This window comes from Alligator mississippiensis, chromosome 14 (genome assembly GCF_030867095.1).
Source record: "Alligator mississippiensis isolate rAllMis1 chromosome 14, rAllMis1, whole genome shotgun sequence".
NCBI lineage: Eukaryota > Metazoa > Chordata > Crocodylia > Alligatoridae > Alligator > Alligator mississippiensis.
Window position 1 is genome coordinate 36,047,143 of NC_081837.1, and position 17,194 is coordinate 36,064,336.

At 42.9% G+C, this 17,194-nt stretch overlaps 1 protein-coding gene across 5 annotated transcripts in view; it reads right to left on the reverse strand.

Moving 5' to 3' along the window:
• Positions 1-269: 269 nt before the first annotated feature.
• The window catches only part of BRPF3 (bromodomain and PHD finger containing 3), a 43,841-nt gene continuing 26,916 nt past the window's right edge, over positions 270-17,194 (reverse strand). For 3 of the 5 annotated variants that reach the window (XM_019492524.2, XM_059717505.1, XM_014605468.3), the window contains exons 9-13: positions 14,215-14,311; positions 10,528-10,625; positions 7,815-7,912; positions 5,900-6,054; positions 270-2,635 (exon numbers count right to left, since the gene is read on the reverse strand). In XM_019492524.2, coding sequence (XP_019348069.2) covers positions 2,452-2,635; positions 5,900-6,054; positions 7,815-7,912; positions 10,528-10,625; positions 14,215-14,311 — 632 coding nt within the window. In that variant the 3' untranslated portion in view covers positions 270-2,451. The remainder of the gene's footprint in view (positions 2,636-5,899; positions 6,055-7,814; positions 7,913-10,527; positions 10,626-14,214; positions 14,312-17,194) is intronic. The other 2 variants (XM_059717506.1, XM_059717504.1) reach the window with 1 other exon arrangement.

Sequence of the window (17,194 nt, forward strand, 5' to 3'; positions counted from 1 at the left end):
ACTTTTTCTATGTCCCCTCCAGACATCAGGTCAACTTATTTATTCCTATGGGAGGCTGACCTGTCTTTTAAATGGAAATTTTTTCTAAGTCTAGCTTGAGCCATTCATGCCTGGATCCTGTCACTGGGAAGGGAAAGTAGAACAGACAAGAGAATAGTCTTTACATGCTGTATCATCTGGTACTGCAGGGTGCTTCTCATTCCAACAGGCTGTCAGAGGCAGGAAAAATAGTTTACCCACTTGAACACAAGGACAACACAACCACAGGATTTTACATTAGAACATTTATTTCTCAGAGAGAAAATATAGTCTCAGACAGTCAGATTATAGTAGGTAAAATTAGCATTTTTTTTTTCTTTACAAGCATAGATTTTCTTATTACCTCTCTTATACCATCTGATATAAACAGTTCTAGAAAGCAAATAAACTCACTTTCTACAATAAATAGAGCGATCTGTGCTTTACAGCAGACTGACAGTAACGTTTAGGTCCCGTAGCAACAGCAGGATATTAGCCAATCCAAATTCTAAAATGTCATTTAAAAAAAAACAAAAAAAAAAAGGAAAAAAAAAATCCCCAAACAGTTATACACAGGTCACAAGTCCACAGCTGAGCTACTACCTGGAAAAAAGTGTGTGTTCCTTTAAATAAATTACACTGTGCATACAAAAGACCCAGCAACACAACTGAGGACTTCAAGAATGGTGACTATAGGCCTGAATAATTTAGAACAGTATTTTACAACTATGTACACATCTTCCTTCCCTATCCACACTCCTTAGGCATTATTATTATTATTATTATTATTATTATTTTTACAAAATCCTATACCCCATCTTTATATGTTACAAGTATCTTCCCTAAAGTGTGGTTCTATGTCCCAATGTATAAGAAGTGGTACTTTAAAAAAGTAGACCAAGTAGAAATGGCAGTGATTATTCCCCTATTTATTTATTATTATTTTGTCCCCACATTCTCTTTAGTATGAAAAAGTTAAAATAATAAAAAAATATTGAGTTAAAAAGCAAAATGATGATACAATCTTGCTCTGCACCTTTGGTTCTTAAAATTTAAAGGGAAAAAAATGAAACACAACAGAACAGGCAGGAGAAATTAAGAGTCCCTGGCTAATAAAAAAGAAAGGTATTGTCATCCGTTTTCAAACGTCAGCTGTCCCAGTTCTTGCAATACAAAAGAAGGAAAACGGGGTTATCTGCAGAGCTGGGTGGAATTTTAGTGGATCATGATGCTGGAAACCCGCAGAGTAGAGAAGGGTTGAAAGTGAAAAGGCAAAATGGTAATGTGCTCTGGTAAGCAGGAATCCAGTCACAGCTTTAATTAAGTCCATCCAAACCAAACTAAAAGAAAACTTTGAAGGGACCATCAGTAGAAAAAAAGGGGAGAAAGCAACTGGTAGCTGACACACAAATGAGTTGTTCTAAACTGACTGTGCGTACAAGGACACAGCGGTCATGTCTTCCTCTTACCCTGATCAACCTTAATGTCCATAAAGTTGGTTCAGCTGATTAGGTGCTTCTAAAATTAGGTTAAAAACAAGTATTTTGTCCAGACATGATACTGCATTAGGATGCAACAGGAAATGTTCCTGGAGTAATTATAAAGCCACAAAAATTAGAATTAAAACATCAAACTATTGAATAATCTTCTAGGAAATGCACAAAACCCTAGAAGATTGGGTCTTTTGTTTGTTAGTTTTTTGTATTTAAAGCTCTGTGCATCTGTGTGCAGGGGCCAGGGAGGGTTATCAAAATATGGTCTCGGTCTTTTCTAATGGTGGTGAAACTCTCGGGAAAACCGATTATATACATAGGCATGAGTCATGCCAGTAACACCAGGCCATGAACTTAGAATGATGTGGTGGGTCAACCAATGTTTTAAAAAAACTGAAAATAAAAAGGCCGGTGATGGTTATTGTAAATTTGGCACAAGCGAGTCCAGCTGGGGGTTCCACTCAAGGACACCGGTTTATTTACAATGGTGAGAGGTTCCAGAGAATTACTCAGGGCTGGTTGAAGACTAAAAACCCAAGAGGATGGGGCCTGAAGTCCACCCATCAGATTGCAGCTCCTCCCCTACTGCAAAACTGACCCCAGCTCCTGCCAAGGTGCAGCTCTCACAAGGCAGTTCCTCCTCACATCTTCCACATGCTCCAACCTAATACCTAATTTCCTCTCCTGCCGGCTCTTCAACAAGACACATTCAGAAGGAACCTGGGCAGGCTTTTTGGCACACATCAGGGTACTCTTTGTAGGAGCTGCTCACACTGCTAGGAATAGTGCATCTTGCGTAAGAACATGACCAAACGCAGCACCCGCCCCATCACCCTCTTCCTGGCAGGGAGAAATCCCCTGCCATTCAGTGCACGGAAGGTCCCCTGTGCCAGGTGCAAGCACTGGGCTTAAAAAAAGAGGGGAAGGCTGTTGTGACTCCCTACAGGTAATGTGATGTGACAAAGGGGTGGTCTCCCCGTACACGGCTCATGTGGATCATGGCTCGGTCATACGCCACCTGGACGGACTTGCGGATGCTGGTCTTTCGGCCTTCCATCATCTTTAGCTTGTCCACCGTATCATCCACTCCAAGGGGAAGTACTTTGTCACGTGGAAGCCACTGCCTGTAATCCAAAGAGAATGCAAAATCCCTGTCACTGAGAGCGCAAGTGGGTGCCTGAGAGAGAACAGCCAGTGCCCGCGCGCCAAGCACACTGCCTGCCCTTTCATATCATGGAGCAAAAAAATCTTTGGATTTGCAGAATCCCAGCTGAATTTCCCAAGTCTACTGACCCCGTTCCACAAATGCAAAAGGGGGCAGAAATTGGCCGTGAGTTTACAAGAAACAGCCAGAGAGCTCAGCATTGCCAGAGGCTCTCCACACCCTCCAAAAGCCACCACAGGTGCCAGACTCCCCACTCCTCCCATGAAACAGCTATGTTCCCCATATTAGTTTATAACTCTCTCCAAGAATGCCACATGTTTTGAACTACTTGGGTTTTAACAAAAGGGATGAAAGTAAAACTTAAAGCAAAGACTAAAACCCTTTCTAGACCAACAGAGCCTCCTCACTCAACCCTGTTCAGCCTCCATCCTCCAGACAACCTGGGACTGCCAGTACATCGTGCAGCATGTTCCACAAATGAATCAATACAGACTCCGATGGAAAATAAGTTCCACAGAGTCATGAAGTAGTTACCGAGAGAGTCTGTCACCACTCCAAGAGGTTTAACCTAGCCGCCACAGGAAAAGAGGAGCTTTCTGGTAGACAGGACCTACGGGCAGGTTTTCCAAATTAGGCTTGACCCCTAACACTTAACACGTTCCAATGCAAACTGCTGCATCCACACTAAAGATGTACAGTCTGTCTGTTAAGCTATTAATTAACTCCAGTCTTCTCAAAGAAGTGTTCAAGGTCAGAGGCCAAATCCTGTCTTCACTGACATGGATGCAATCTCACTGGAGTCACTAGGATTTGGCTCTAAAAATCTCATTATCCTTGAGTGCTACAAAGAGTTTTCTGATTTCTGCCTTACAGCAAATGGTAATCAAGGCTCTAAGATGCCACTTTGAAAGCGTAAACCTGAGATCCTGCTTCACAGCAGTAGGCCCAGCAGAGGAAATGCTGACTTTGATAGGGAAGGCAGTTTCAATTACAAGCTGGGATTTAGATTTTCAAAACTGATGACTATGGAAGAGGAAGTGCGGTGCTGCCATTGATTTTCAGCTAAAAATCATTAGCGCCTTTTTGAAGAACATGCACTGTATCAAATGGCTTTGGTAATCAAGGAAGCTGAAACAATGCAGACTACTAACAAAAAAAATACAGGCGTGTGTCCCTGAGCATCTTTTCATTGCAGCGCAAGGGAAAATACTCAAAGGATACAAAGCCCACAACATGCTTAGTCTCCTTGAAAAACAGTACATGGCTTGCTTTTTCCCTTGTGTTGCCTTCCTTCATCTCCCCTGTCAATAGCATTAGAGTCACAGCAGCAACCTGGTAACTAATACAGTTGTCTCTATGTGTAGGAGCACCTCCTAAGCTAACATGTCGGCTTAGACAACCACCTTGCATTCCCCTTGTAACAGCTCCGCCTTCTGTAAAAGAACACCCTTCTGATGCTCGTTTTGAATACCGCTCCTGTAGTCTTCATTTATCTAGAGCTGCCACTCGCTTTGCTAATGCCGCGTTAGTAACTGTTGTGTTAAAAATTGTGTTTATCTCACAGAGTGCTCTTGTATTCGTAATTACTGCTGCATTTTTGCCATAGGTAGGGATGCTTTATTAAATGTAATTTGTCAATTAGTGTATTAATGTAACTTTGTTATTATAGTTTATTTACATACAGTTGCCTATGGGTTTTCTCTCATTCTTTCTGTTGATTTCATATGCCGAGGCTTGTTTCACGAGATGAGTAGTACATCCATTTTGATCCCTGAGCCTTGGCGCCGTGTGTACAGAAATCCACTCTAAGAGGACACTCCAGTCTTGAGAATACTTCACTTGCTCCCCAAGAAGCGCTCCCTTGGCCTCAGCCCGCAGTGTTGCAGGGAGCAGCACTTCACTTATCACTTTGTACCCTATTCAATCTGGTCTCCTGCCCTTCTCCCTCCACCAGTGATGCGAACCTTAGTGCACTATTCATCCCTTCCCCCACCATCAGCAGCCTGCCCTTTTTCTTTCTTCTACTCCCACCCCCACATACAGAATGCCCTTCCTATTTGGGCAGCCAAGCCACCACCTTTCTCTATTCAAATCCCTTCTAAAGAAAAGGGCGATTTTTTTTGAGTTAGGAACACACATCCTATTGACATGGAACAGAGGTGCCTCGTTTCAGAGGTTCCTTTCCAACTCCCACCTTATTTCATTTTTGTAATGAGAGCAAGAGTCAAGAACAACAGAGGAAGAAAAACTGCATTTGTTCCCTCCTTTGGGCTTCCTCATGCCATCCCGTCTATTCCCACTGTCAGCTCTCTGAAGCAACGATCACAGGTGCACCTGGATATCGCCTGCTCGCATGGTTCCTCTTCTCTTGTTGGAGGTCTTGGTTAATTAAGTCCACTCATTCAGAACAGGGCTGTCTGCACCATCATAGGATCTCACCTCTCCCAATACAGCACTTTATTTTTACAATTGTTACATTGTTTCATGTACAGACTTGACATTATGGTTTATTTCTAATGGCGTTTGCTGGTTTGTGCCTTGCATCTAACTGGTCTCTTGTTGCTGTATGAACCTGGACATACACTGAGGCCAAAATCTGTGGGGGTTCTTAGTCTGCCTGAGATAGACTGATAAAGTCTTTGAGACCTAGGGATGAAATTTTCACGTGGATGTCTTGAATTACATCTCAATCTATGCCTTGAAGGTTAAAACAAATAGGAAGCAGCAGGAGCTCAGCACCTTTGAAAAACCCAGCTACTAGCTTAGGTTTAAATAAGGAATAAACTTAACATTTTGAAAATGTTACCTTAGAGCTTTTAGCAAAGCTTCTTCACAGCAGTAGAAACGGCTGCTCTGTTTGCTTCTGCTTTTAAAGTCAAATGGATTTTTTTTATCCATTGCTGATTTTGACTGTAAAATTAGCTCTTCATACATCTCAGTATTCTTGCTGTAAAAGCATCCTGCAAACCCTGGGTGAAGGATGTTATGCAAATGCCTCTCCCTGCCATTAAAGATGTAAGTGAGGGACTTGACCATCATGCACTCAGGCACAGGAGAGGAAGGCAGGCCCCTCCACTGAGATTTTCCCGACTGCTGTATGTTTAAATTCTCCACTCTGAATCTGCCTTAATAAGAAGCATGCTTTGTGCTCTCCTGTCTCCCAGATCCTTTTGAAGCTTCCTTCTTGTGTTCCCCTTCTCACAGTCCATCTCTGTTTACTCACCAGGTTCTCTTGTTGTCAAAGAAAAGGACAAGGAAGAGCTTTTCTCCTGCCTCTGTCTGCCTCTGTTCCCCCAGCTTCAACACGTCAAGGGGAGGGACAGGGATGGGGACACCATTGTGAAGGAGGCCCTCACGTGGCATCTTAGGATCAATTATCTGTGGACACAAATGAAGGACACAGATCACTACCCCGAAAACTCCACCATGCCATGCCTCCTTCAAATTCACCCTACAAGCAGTCCTGCTTAGTACTGCCTGAACAACAAGGCATGGGGCTGAAGGCAGGGGAACCTGAAGGAAACAGGAGAACAGATATAGTGAGCACATGTGCGTTCAGCTTTTTGATGGCAAAAGGGGGGATTTCCTTAAACAAAATGCATAATGGCTAAAGCTGCAAGCTAGGAGGCTGATCTCAAAAGGGAAAGGACCTGAATGTGCAGCTGTGAGAAGAGCCTGATATTGCACATGGAATGTAATTTATACGTGTTTTGGTAATGAACACTTTGGTGCAAACTCAATGTATTATTGTGTAAGGAGGATTTTTCCCAAAAGTGAATACGTAAATGTTTTGAGGTTATCCAACCAGTGTAATCTGGTCCTGCACCAATTTTACCAAGTTGCAACTCATCTAACTTTTTCCTGGGAGTTATTTGATTTATATGGGTATTGGATCAAGGCCAGCAGTTCAGAAGTGCAGACAGGCAATGCCAGCACTGTGGCTCTATGGAAATGCCCAATGCAGTCATTTGGGGCAAATGTACAAACCCAGGTAACTACTCCTTCTGTATAAAGCAGGAATGCTAAAATGCCCAGAGCTTATGTCATCAAAGTAGATGAGGAGACTGAAACAACACCAGACACAAAATCAACCCCAACCCTCTGCCCTTTCTGACTTTGGCACCAAGATGCAGCCTGGATGACTGATTTGGCCCTGCTGCTGGCCAGCTGGGGTGAATGTGATAAGATGCTTTACCAGCGCAGCAGATTGCATTCAGTTTCAAACCAAAAATAAGGCTCTGTGTATAGTGATGTAACAATTCAGAGACCATGTTTAGGTACAGCTTAACTTTGGTTGTGGCAATACAAAGCTCTGAGATGCCTTGGCTGACCAATATGGATGGCAGCAGAACAACTCTTCTGTACCTTAGACTCCTACCTGGGCTAGTGCCTGGTTTATGAACACTGTAGCATAGAGTCCATGTTCACATATTGGAATTCTGCTGGCCGCAAGCAAATAAAAACCAGAGGTAAGCATCAGTATGCTGTCAAAATTCTCCTGTACTCTGGTGTCATTATAATTTCCACTATGTACCTGTGCAACAGCAGTAACAGTGCAAGCAAACTAAATGTATTAATTGCATGTGTGTTTTCCCTTTGGTGCTAGATGCCTGGTCTTTGGGAAATTACTAGGGCTGTCAAACGATTAAAACATTTGATTGTGATTAGTTGTGCGATGAAAAAAATTAGTTGCAATTAATCGCAATTTTAATTGCACAGCTAAAAACTCAGACTCACAGACTTACCTGCTGGGCAGTGCTCTACATGCTGCCGGCCTGCGTTCCTGGCCGTGTGCAAGCTGCGGCGGCTCATCTGCGTCTGTGAGCACCACCCCCACTCTGCTACAGCAGCCCAAAGCCCGCACCAGGCCTACCCTGCGGTCCTCTGTGCTGCCACAGCTGCCCCGTGGAGCAACCCAGACGTGGTGGTGATGGCAGCGGAGTGGAGCCCGGGCTCCAAAACCACATGCACAATTAACACATTAAAAAAATTAATATGAACACTGATTAATGCGTTAATAGTGTGTGTTAACTGCGATTAATTGACAGCCCTAGAAATTACACACTCTGCTGCTGGTCCAGTGCTGCTATGAGGGCTGTTGCTGCACAAAGCTAGTCCCATGCAACAGGTATACTTACCAAGGCAGGGTAGGATGGATAGCCTCGACACTTGGCCCACACAAGCTCCAAGGGTTCCAGGTCAGCCTGACTCTCAAAGGACATCAAGAGGTTTCTGCCTAAGGGGACACAAAGAGACATGACTTAAAACTGCTTGTGCAGTTCTCTGCCTACTAAATCAGACAAGTCAGCCTACACATTCACGACAGCAACAGCTAATGCAGATGAGATTGATTGTTGTAGTTAAAATGCATAAGCAGTGTTTTCAGCTTGCCTTTTTAAACTTTAAAGAAACCCGTTCAACCCACTCTTCTCCCATTCAAGGATACACATTGCCATGAGGATGTATGCACATGTATTGTTTCATTGTCAGTAACACTGAGGACAAAAACCGATGCAAGTCACTCTTTTGGACCCCTGCTGCTTTCTCTGTCCCTGCTCCCAGGTTCTGTGCAAAGCTGCTTCCCGTCCACACACAGCACCGGATGAGGAGTTAGAGTCAGAGGGACTGGAGGAGGGTCTGGGAAGCAGTGCTCCCCCATAGCTTGCCTTTTCTTTGTCTGGTGCAACACAAGCTCTCCCTCCTGTTTCAATCTGTCTCACTGGACAATCTGGCTTTACAAATAAGTCATTAAGTCCTGGAAGCTGGACACCAGTATGTGTCCATCTATGATTAAGATCAATTGTGCAAAGCTTATTATTATTATTTGCAAAATAGCAGGTAGGAGCCATGAGCACGGGGCTCTTGGGGAAGGTGCCATTGTAAACAAGTAATTGGCAGTGGCTCCCCTTGTGCTAAGAGCTAGCTCAAAACCTATGCACTGCACAGACCTTCAAAGCAGGTCTTCAGAAACGTGACTTGAGCACTAGTCCTCTGTAGAGGGGTGAATTTCACCAGCTATAAGAAGGGTTGTAAGGAAAACCATGGTTCAGACAGTTTTATTTTGAAAAAGAAAAATTATTGGTGATAGTTTCACATACAATGGAAGATACTGGGAAGCTTTTGCTTCTTGATCTGAACCCTGTTCTGAATCTTCTGGCACTTGTAAGATACTTGCAATCAAAGCATGTTCAGTGGTCCAGAGCCCACAGGTCTTGCTAGGGGTGCTACAAAGGGTCAAAAGTCTTAAGAGACAGGAGTTTCTCTCAGCACTCACACTGGAGGCACAGGCTGTGGAAACAAGAATCCTACATTGATAAGATCATTAAAAAGGGATCAATCATGTTATACCCCTGGGGAACCTGAGGCAAAGAGAAGGGAAATGATTTGCTAAGACTGTATGGCAAATGGGTAACAGTCAGGAGAAGAATTCTGCATTGCAATCCCATCTCTAACCATGACATAGTGCCTCCTCCATTACAAAGCTGTTTTTTAATTACCGTGTACCTGGGAAAAACCCTCATAAGCCCAAAGGGAGATATTTTGTCACTGAGAAATGACAAAAGTGCATTTGTGCTGCTCTGGTGCTTCAACAGGGCCCTGGCGCTGCAACGGGGCATCTGGCTTTCCTTAACAAGCCACATGACCCAGAGCTTTGTTACATGTCTTACCATGAGGTTTGTCCAGCTATTTTATCACCTAATCCATGAAGTTTCCCAAGTATGAAAAATTATGAACAACCCACACAAAATACTGATAGAAAATCATGCAATCTGACATCCTCATGGCAAAAGCCCAACTTTATTCATGTTAACACACACAGTTTGTCTTGCATATTAAATTAAGGTTATAGCCTCTTAATTAATGGAAACTGGGATCACTACTATACTGATCTAATATCTGAACCCCAATGACACACAGAAATATTGATCAGATTCAGTCTGCAGATAAGTAGGGGTTACTCTATTGAAACCAACACCGAAGTCAGTAGAGCTATACAGGAACGAAGCTGAACCATTTTTCAGGCAGCACTTTTTTCTGGTGGAGTACAGATATGAAGGCCATTCCTCTGTCACATTTCATGGGCTGTTTGATCCCTGCAGGGAATGTCTAGCTCTTGTTGAAGGAATGATATTAGTGGCTATTTTTTATCAAAGTTAGAAGTGTTACAAAAGATCTGTTCAGATCTGAAGAAGTAATCTGATACCTTCTGGCCTTGGGAAAGAAAGCGTTTTCATTAAGGTGAATTTCTGAAAGGCAGAGTGAGAATGTTTTGCTTGTGGAGAAAAGTCAATACACAGATTTTACTGGGAATCACAATGAATATGGCAAATGCCCATAAAAACTGAAATGGGGGTGAGATTCAGAAATGCCTGAAGCATTGAGACACTATTAAACTGTAAGTGTATGCTGCGGCATACAAAATATCCCTACATTTTGCCCCTCACTGTAAGCTTATCACACAAGCTGAGCGTACAAGCTTATGAAAAGAATGGTTTTCACTGAGACAGGAGCCAGAGCAGAGAACAGGTCTACAGCAGCATGGTGAAGCTAGACTGTGGTCCAGCCATAAAAATCAGCCCCACTGAGCTAGATGTGGATTGCCTTGGAGAGTATTAGAAGCCCATGGCTTAACTACACTGATTTATGGAGCCCAGAAAATGACCATCACAGACCTTGAAAGTAGTGAAGTCATTTTCAGGGACACTCCTTTTATAATTGTTTATTAATGGTATTGCAAGAACAGCAAGGGCCCAAGTCACAGACAAGGTGCAGATGGTGTCACACAACTAAGTACAGGGCAAAATGACAGTGCTTTCCCCAAAGAACTTCACCATTAGTCATCATTCTCACCTGAGCTGCTGTAATCAGAGTCTCCGTTCACACCATCCAAGAATGGAACCCGAGAAAGTGCAGGCTTCCCTCGACTACGTTTCGGAGGAGCCAAACCACTGTTAAAAGAAATGGAAAGGAGAGCATTATGGGGAAATACATTTTTCCTACAAAAGTAGCCAAGTAACTGGATTGCCCAGCTCCACGGAAAATACTGGGAAATCATAAGACTGCTGCAATCTTAAAGTAGAAGGAACACCACCTGCAGAACTGCTACTGCAAAATTTATCAATACATCTGTTCTGATGTATGCTAGTTGGATGCCATCCCAAGTTGGGCATGTTCAGCTCTGGACACCCACTGAAAATCTGGCTCTGAACCTGAGGGAGAAACCCACTGAAGAAATGCATGTTGAAGAACCTTAATGTCAAAAACCAAGATGAGGTTGTTGCCTAGTTGTGTTCAGACCCTGGAGAATGAAAAAGCAGCTCATTTTATCTTCAGTAAGATTCTAATATATAAAGAACGGGACCATAACCTCAGATTTTCTCTCTTTATTCTTGCTCTTTACTACTAGGAATATTTCTGAAAACAGGTTCCCTACATCTTGAGCAATTACTGACTCCTGATTTCCTGTTCTTTAGCTGAAATTCTTCATTTGTGACATTATAACAGTTTCCTAGTAACCGCTTATTTTAAGTGCAAATGGATTTAATGCTGTTGAAAAAATGAAAAAAAAACCCACCCGGTAAACAGAAACGATCCTAAATAGAATAATTGTTTAAGTTTTCCATGAGACGTCAGCTCATTTTTCATTCCTTGTTTTATGGGTGTCACACAACTCTAATGTAATTTTGTATGTGTGAAGTGCCTGCAATTATAACAATAAGCACTTAGACAGCACTTTTCATCTCTAAAGTACCTTACAAACATTAACCAACTACTTTGCACGCTCGTTTGTGAACTTAAATGTCATTCATTTCCTTCACATCACAGATGGAGAAACCATGGCAAAAGGACTTCAATAACTTGCCAATGGCAGAGGCACAATTACTGAAGAGATCCTGACTACTGGTCCTGTTCTTAGACCATTGAACCATTAAACCTTCTTGCTCCTTTAAAGCTTTAAACAGATGTGTTATTTGAGTCAGTCTTGACAGATTCAAATCAAATGAAATGGGAAAGGATTCTCTGCTATAAACTCCAGCTGGCACTAACACTGATCAACATTTGTGCATCCTGCTCAGATGATGATGTGGACCTTTTAGAGCCTGTTAATGCAAACCTTTCCAAGTATTTGGCAGTGTATTTAAAGGATTATTTCGTGCTATGAACTAACTTTCTGCAAAATATTACCTTTTAAAAGAGTGAGAGGCATGAATTTCTTAGGAGTGATTTCTTTCATTGGACCCACTATGTAGTTGCAATAAAGTTAAACAAGCTTTCAAATGCAAGCCATTCTTCAAAGGACATTCATAGACTGTAAGGGGCCAGAAGGAACTTCGGAAGATCATCGGGTCCAGCCCCCTGCACCAAGCAGGAAAGACAACTGATGTCAAGTGACCCCAGCAAGGTGCCCGTTCAGTCTCCTCTCGAAGATTTCCAGGGTAGGTGATTGCACCACCTCTGGAGGGAGCTTATTCACAGGCTGGACACTCTAGTTATGAAGCAGTTTTTCCTAATGTTAAGCCCGAATTGATCTTCAAGAAGTTTGTGACCATTAATCCTCGTTTTCCCCAAGGGTGCCCTGGTGAACAGTTGTTCACCGAGCCCTTGATGCATGCCACTGATATAGTGGTAAGCTGCTACCAAGTCCCCTCTCAGCCTTCTCTTTATCAGGCTGAAGAGACCCAAGTCCCTCAGCCTTTCCTCGTATGGCTTGCCATGCAAGTCTCTGATCAAATGGGTGGCTCTTCTTTGGACTCTTGAGTCTCAAGCTGTAGGTGTGCAGGAGATTGTTTGTCCCCAGGTGGAGCACTTTACATTTCTTGACACTGAACTTCATCTGGTTCGCCCAACTTGCAAGCCTGTCTAAGTCTGCCTGTATCTGCAGCCTACCTTCAAGTGTGACCATGCTTCCCCATAACTTGGTGTCATCAGCAAAGTTGGCCAGTGAGCTATATTTCTTTGAAAAAGTCTTGCATTCAAAGGCTTGTCTAACCTTACCCCAACTACACAGTTGGTCCATCACTCCTAAGAAATTCTTGCCTCTCACATAATTTCTGAATCATCATGGCTACAACATCACTCTTACACGACTATAAACAAACCTATTTTTAAATAAAAAAGGCATCTAATAAATCCTAGCTCCTATCTTTTTGTGTCATGAATATGCATTTTGAAGATTTTGCATTAAATAAATAAAATGTACCAATCCTCACAGATTTTGCTCTAGTGTTAAATTATATTATGTTACTTTCAGTCCAGAACAATTTTTGCTTTTGCCAAATTTGAAGCCTCTGAAAACAGGTTTATAAGGAGAACACAAATCAAACCTTGGCTACAATAGCAAAACTGCATACATCTTTTGACAGTTAATATTTTGGGACACTGTATAGCAGAGATGGTTTCATTCTAAACATGCCCCTGTGGCTTAGTCCCAGTGCAGAATAATTTAAGGGAAAAAAAAAACAGTCCCAATCATGCAAAGCAGTGTCCATGGGGAGTCTTAATTATGCAGGATCAAGCTCTTACAAGACTAAATAAGCATTTACTTAGAGGAAAGAATATAGAAGTATGTAGTGGTTCCTTTCCTGCAGTCCACTGAACTCTCAGTGGTCTGTATGACCTGCAGATTGAACAGAAAATCTGGGGATTGCTGGCTTGGTACAGTGTTTCTCAGCTGCCAGGTCACAACTCCCACGGGCTTATCAAAGGTGATGAGGTGGGTCATGAGATGTGAAAGTTACTGAGAAGTTTATTAAAATCAAAAACAATCTTGCTCCTCCATTCCATGTCAGGCATTCTCTGCCCACCTCTCACAACACATACAAATATATTATGGAGGCCAAGTATTCTTGAACCTCTCAAGTGTATTTTAACAACCCTCACAGCAGCAGGACTTTGGCCACTGCTGTCCCCCTGCTTTACCTGGGGAGCACCACGTTACAGTGCTGTTCCTTGTGGTTGTGAGACAGGGTAGCCTGTGTTGTTTTAGTTAATAGGTTAGTAAGGATTTGCTTGGGATGGTTTGGATAGGGATGATCCTGCGTCAGGCAGAGGGTTGGACTAGCTGACTTCCAGAGGTCGCTTCCAGCTCTACTTTTCTATGATTCTACTGTCACATATGTTACTTGTGCTTTTACAGTAAGAGGAAGGCCGCAGTGCTGGTAAGTGGTGGACACTTATCATCACCTGCTGGGGGTTGGGTAAACCACGCAATATTTCCTAAGCTTTGAGTTTCTGGTAACACAGAGGTGCATATAAGCATGTTTGTGTGCACTGAGTGACTTCACTATCATATACATCAGTTCATCTGAAACATCAAGCACTTTCTCGGGACTTTTATGAACTGTTTTGGAACCCCTGCCTTGAGAGTTAATAATGGAGATCAAAAATCATCCTGGCTTTCAGCCCCAGTATTGATACAAAAGGTAAAAAAACCCCTTTGAGGTGCATTTTAAACAATGAAGCTGTCTTAGTAGGAATGGCCAAGTAAACCAGTGGGTATCATTTCTATGGGGGGAGGCTGAGTAAATGAGGACTTACCTGCACGCTTCAAATGTCAGCCTGCTGCCAAGGCCAGAGCTGCACTCTGAGTCAGACCCGCTTTCCACGTGTTTCCCAAAGCCATTGGTCACTCCTGCTGAGAACACACAAGAGAGATGAGTCAAACTGCCTGGACCACCCCTCCAAGGTTGTGGGGTCCTTAAAGAGGGAGGCATAGAGATCCCACAACCTGCTCAGGAATAGTTACCCTAAGGCTCAAGGCTCTGCGTTTCAGATGGGTGGTACCATACTGCCAGGCTATTATTTCTCTCCCTGCTTTAAAAAAAAAAAAAAAAAAAAAAAGGCTTTACAAGACAATGCAATTCCACACCTATTTCTGCACCCCTGGCTGTCGCCGCCAGCTGTAAAACAGCATTTTTTCCTTAGCTGTACCAAATGCGGTTGTGACTCTCCAGAAGGCCTGGAGGTGCTCTAACAAACTCGCTAGTCGTGGCTACTGTTCTATCAGTTTCTGATTGTTAATGAGGGAACGCTCCTTGTCCCCTCCCCTTCCTTCCTCCTATAAATCACCTATTGACTCCGCAACTTTCAAGGCCTCTTGTACGGACAATCAAAAACCTGGTTTGGGAAAATAAAGTCCTTTATTTACTGTACACTGCTCAAGCTGCTGAATGGCATGTGGATCCTGGATATACTCGCTAACTAACCCCTACTCTGAAAATGAGGGCAAGCCTCTTGTTTTAATGGCTTTGTACAGCAGCAGTGCCCCGTAAGGGGAGCCGCATATGGCAGCCCAGTCTGGGGTGAAACTAGCTGAGCAGTCAGAGAAAGGCTAGGCAAGTAAATCCTCTTCTCTTATCTTTTGGGGCCATTTGAAAATAAACAGAGGCAAGAGACAAGTTTTAGTTTCAGTCTCATGTAGGCTATGCCAATGAATAGACCCCAATGCATTTGCAATATTAGAGCTCACCCACCGGTATCAAAATACATTAAAAGGTTATGATGTGTTACTGCCCTACTTTAAGGAGGGTGAAATGAGACACAAAGAAGCAAAGTAATTTGCTCAAAGTCACTTAGCAAGTTACTGATGAAGCTGGGAGCCCCAGAGCCCTGGACCCCCATCGAGTGCACTATCCAGTAGAACGCTTACAATTTAACATTAGTTTGCCTTGTGTAACTCACTGGGTTACAAACCACATTAGGGAAAACCTTCTATCTTCACCTTCCAGAAGTGATATTTTTTCTGGGTTTATCCTGTGAATCATATGTAGGCATTTGCACACTTAACAGTGCTCAAGTTGCACAGCACCCTGTGGTACCCTTAAAAGGGTCCGACACCATCCCAGGCTGCTGTGTCACCTTGACTGAGAAATCATTGGAGCAGACATACAATGTACAGGCCCACACTGGTATGACTTACTAGAATCCAGTGTAGAGTTCCTCTGGGGAAGATGAGGGTAAAACTATACTGCAACAGATACTGGGAGCATCTACACATTCATTAATACGCTTTAGTTACTGCGCATTTAGTTTAGTACTTGCTAAATGAAGTACTAACTAAATGTGCAGTAACTGGAGTAGCACCTGCACAGTTATTTTGTGACACTTACTGCACATTAGCCTAATAACACTGCGCAGTAGGCTATTAGTACAGTTTTTAACCGCCATGCTACTGCGCAGTGTTATTCGGTTAATGCGCAGTAAGCACCTTGTGTAGACGCACCCGCTGTGTTTCTGCTTCTGTTCTGGTGTATAGGTAAGCAGGCTATTACAGGCTCCACTGCCATCTACTGGCAAGTACCCACGGCAGGAGCTAACCCAGGAAACCTGGCCGTCTGTCCTCTCTGGACCTCAGTGTGACTTACACAGGTGTTCCACACTGATACGTTACATTATTGTTAATGTGTCAAAGCCTTGCACTGCCAAGGTTGATAATTTACAAAGTTATAGAAATTACCAGCCCTGCAAAACACAGCTTGCATTGTAGGGATACTTATACATATTGTTGTCTCCAACAGATATATATGTGCATATGTACAACATCTGAGGGATCATCTCTCAGCTTACACAAGACACGCTGAGGAGACAAAAATTCCTTAGCATAGGCAGGGTCAGTGGAGGCAGGTCCAATAAGAGCTTTCAATTTGTCTCCTATTAAGTGCATTCCAGTGACACCAGAAACAAAATTCAGAACTGATGTAAGCAGGTGTGACTCCACTGGCATCACGTGGACTGAATTTGGCTCCAGGTGTCTATTGCCACGCAATTTTTCAACCAGGATGTGTGAATTTTAACAAGGATAAGGGTTCTACTTTGGTGATGATCACCCAGCATAGGTGAGTCAGTGCCAATGTCACAATCATCTCTGAATCAGTCAATATGGACTGCACACGGAGCTTGCTTCTGGGAAACACCTGGTTCTAGCAACACAGGTTGTCATCCTGTTCCTACAATAATGCAAACCCTGCATACTAGTCACTCCTATGACATCAGGATAAATCAGCCATGTTTGAAGTTGGGGAAGGAACCAAATCACAAAAGCAAAACTTCAGCCCCTAGACCCTGAAGAAAAACATCATTCCCTGTTCCAGCAGTCAACTTTTCAATACCCCACTTCATTTTTACCTTTTTTTTTTTTTTTTTTTTACTTCATTCTCTTACTCATAGTTAAATCCACCAGATTTAAGCAATCCTTCTTCTGTTAAATTCTTGCAGATGGCTCATGTATCCCTTCGCTCTAAGTCTTGTTTAGGCCAGCTATTCTTAGGTATCTCTTTTAACCTTTCTTTTGAGTGAATCCCAACACTCTGACTACTTTTCTGTAACACTCTCTAACTTATTAACATCATCCTGGCAGTAAGATATCTTTAAATTAATGCAGTATTCCAGGTGTGGGCTGAGTTAAGCTTTACTGAGAGGGGTTATTATTACCTCCCTGCTTTGTGATATCTCTGACTACAGCTCAAAGGCACTCTGACTTTGTTTGCTGCCTTATCTCCTCCTATTCGTTTTTGCTTGG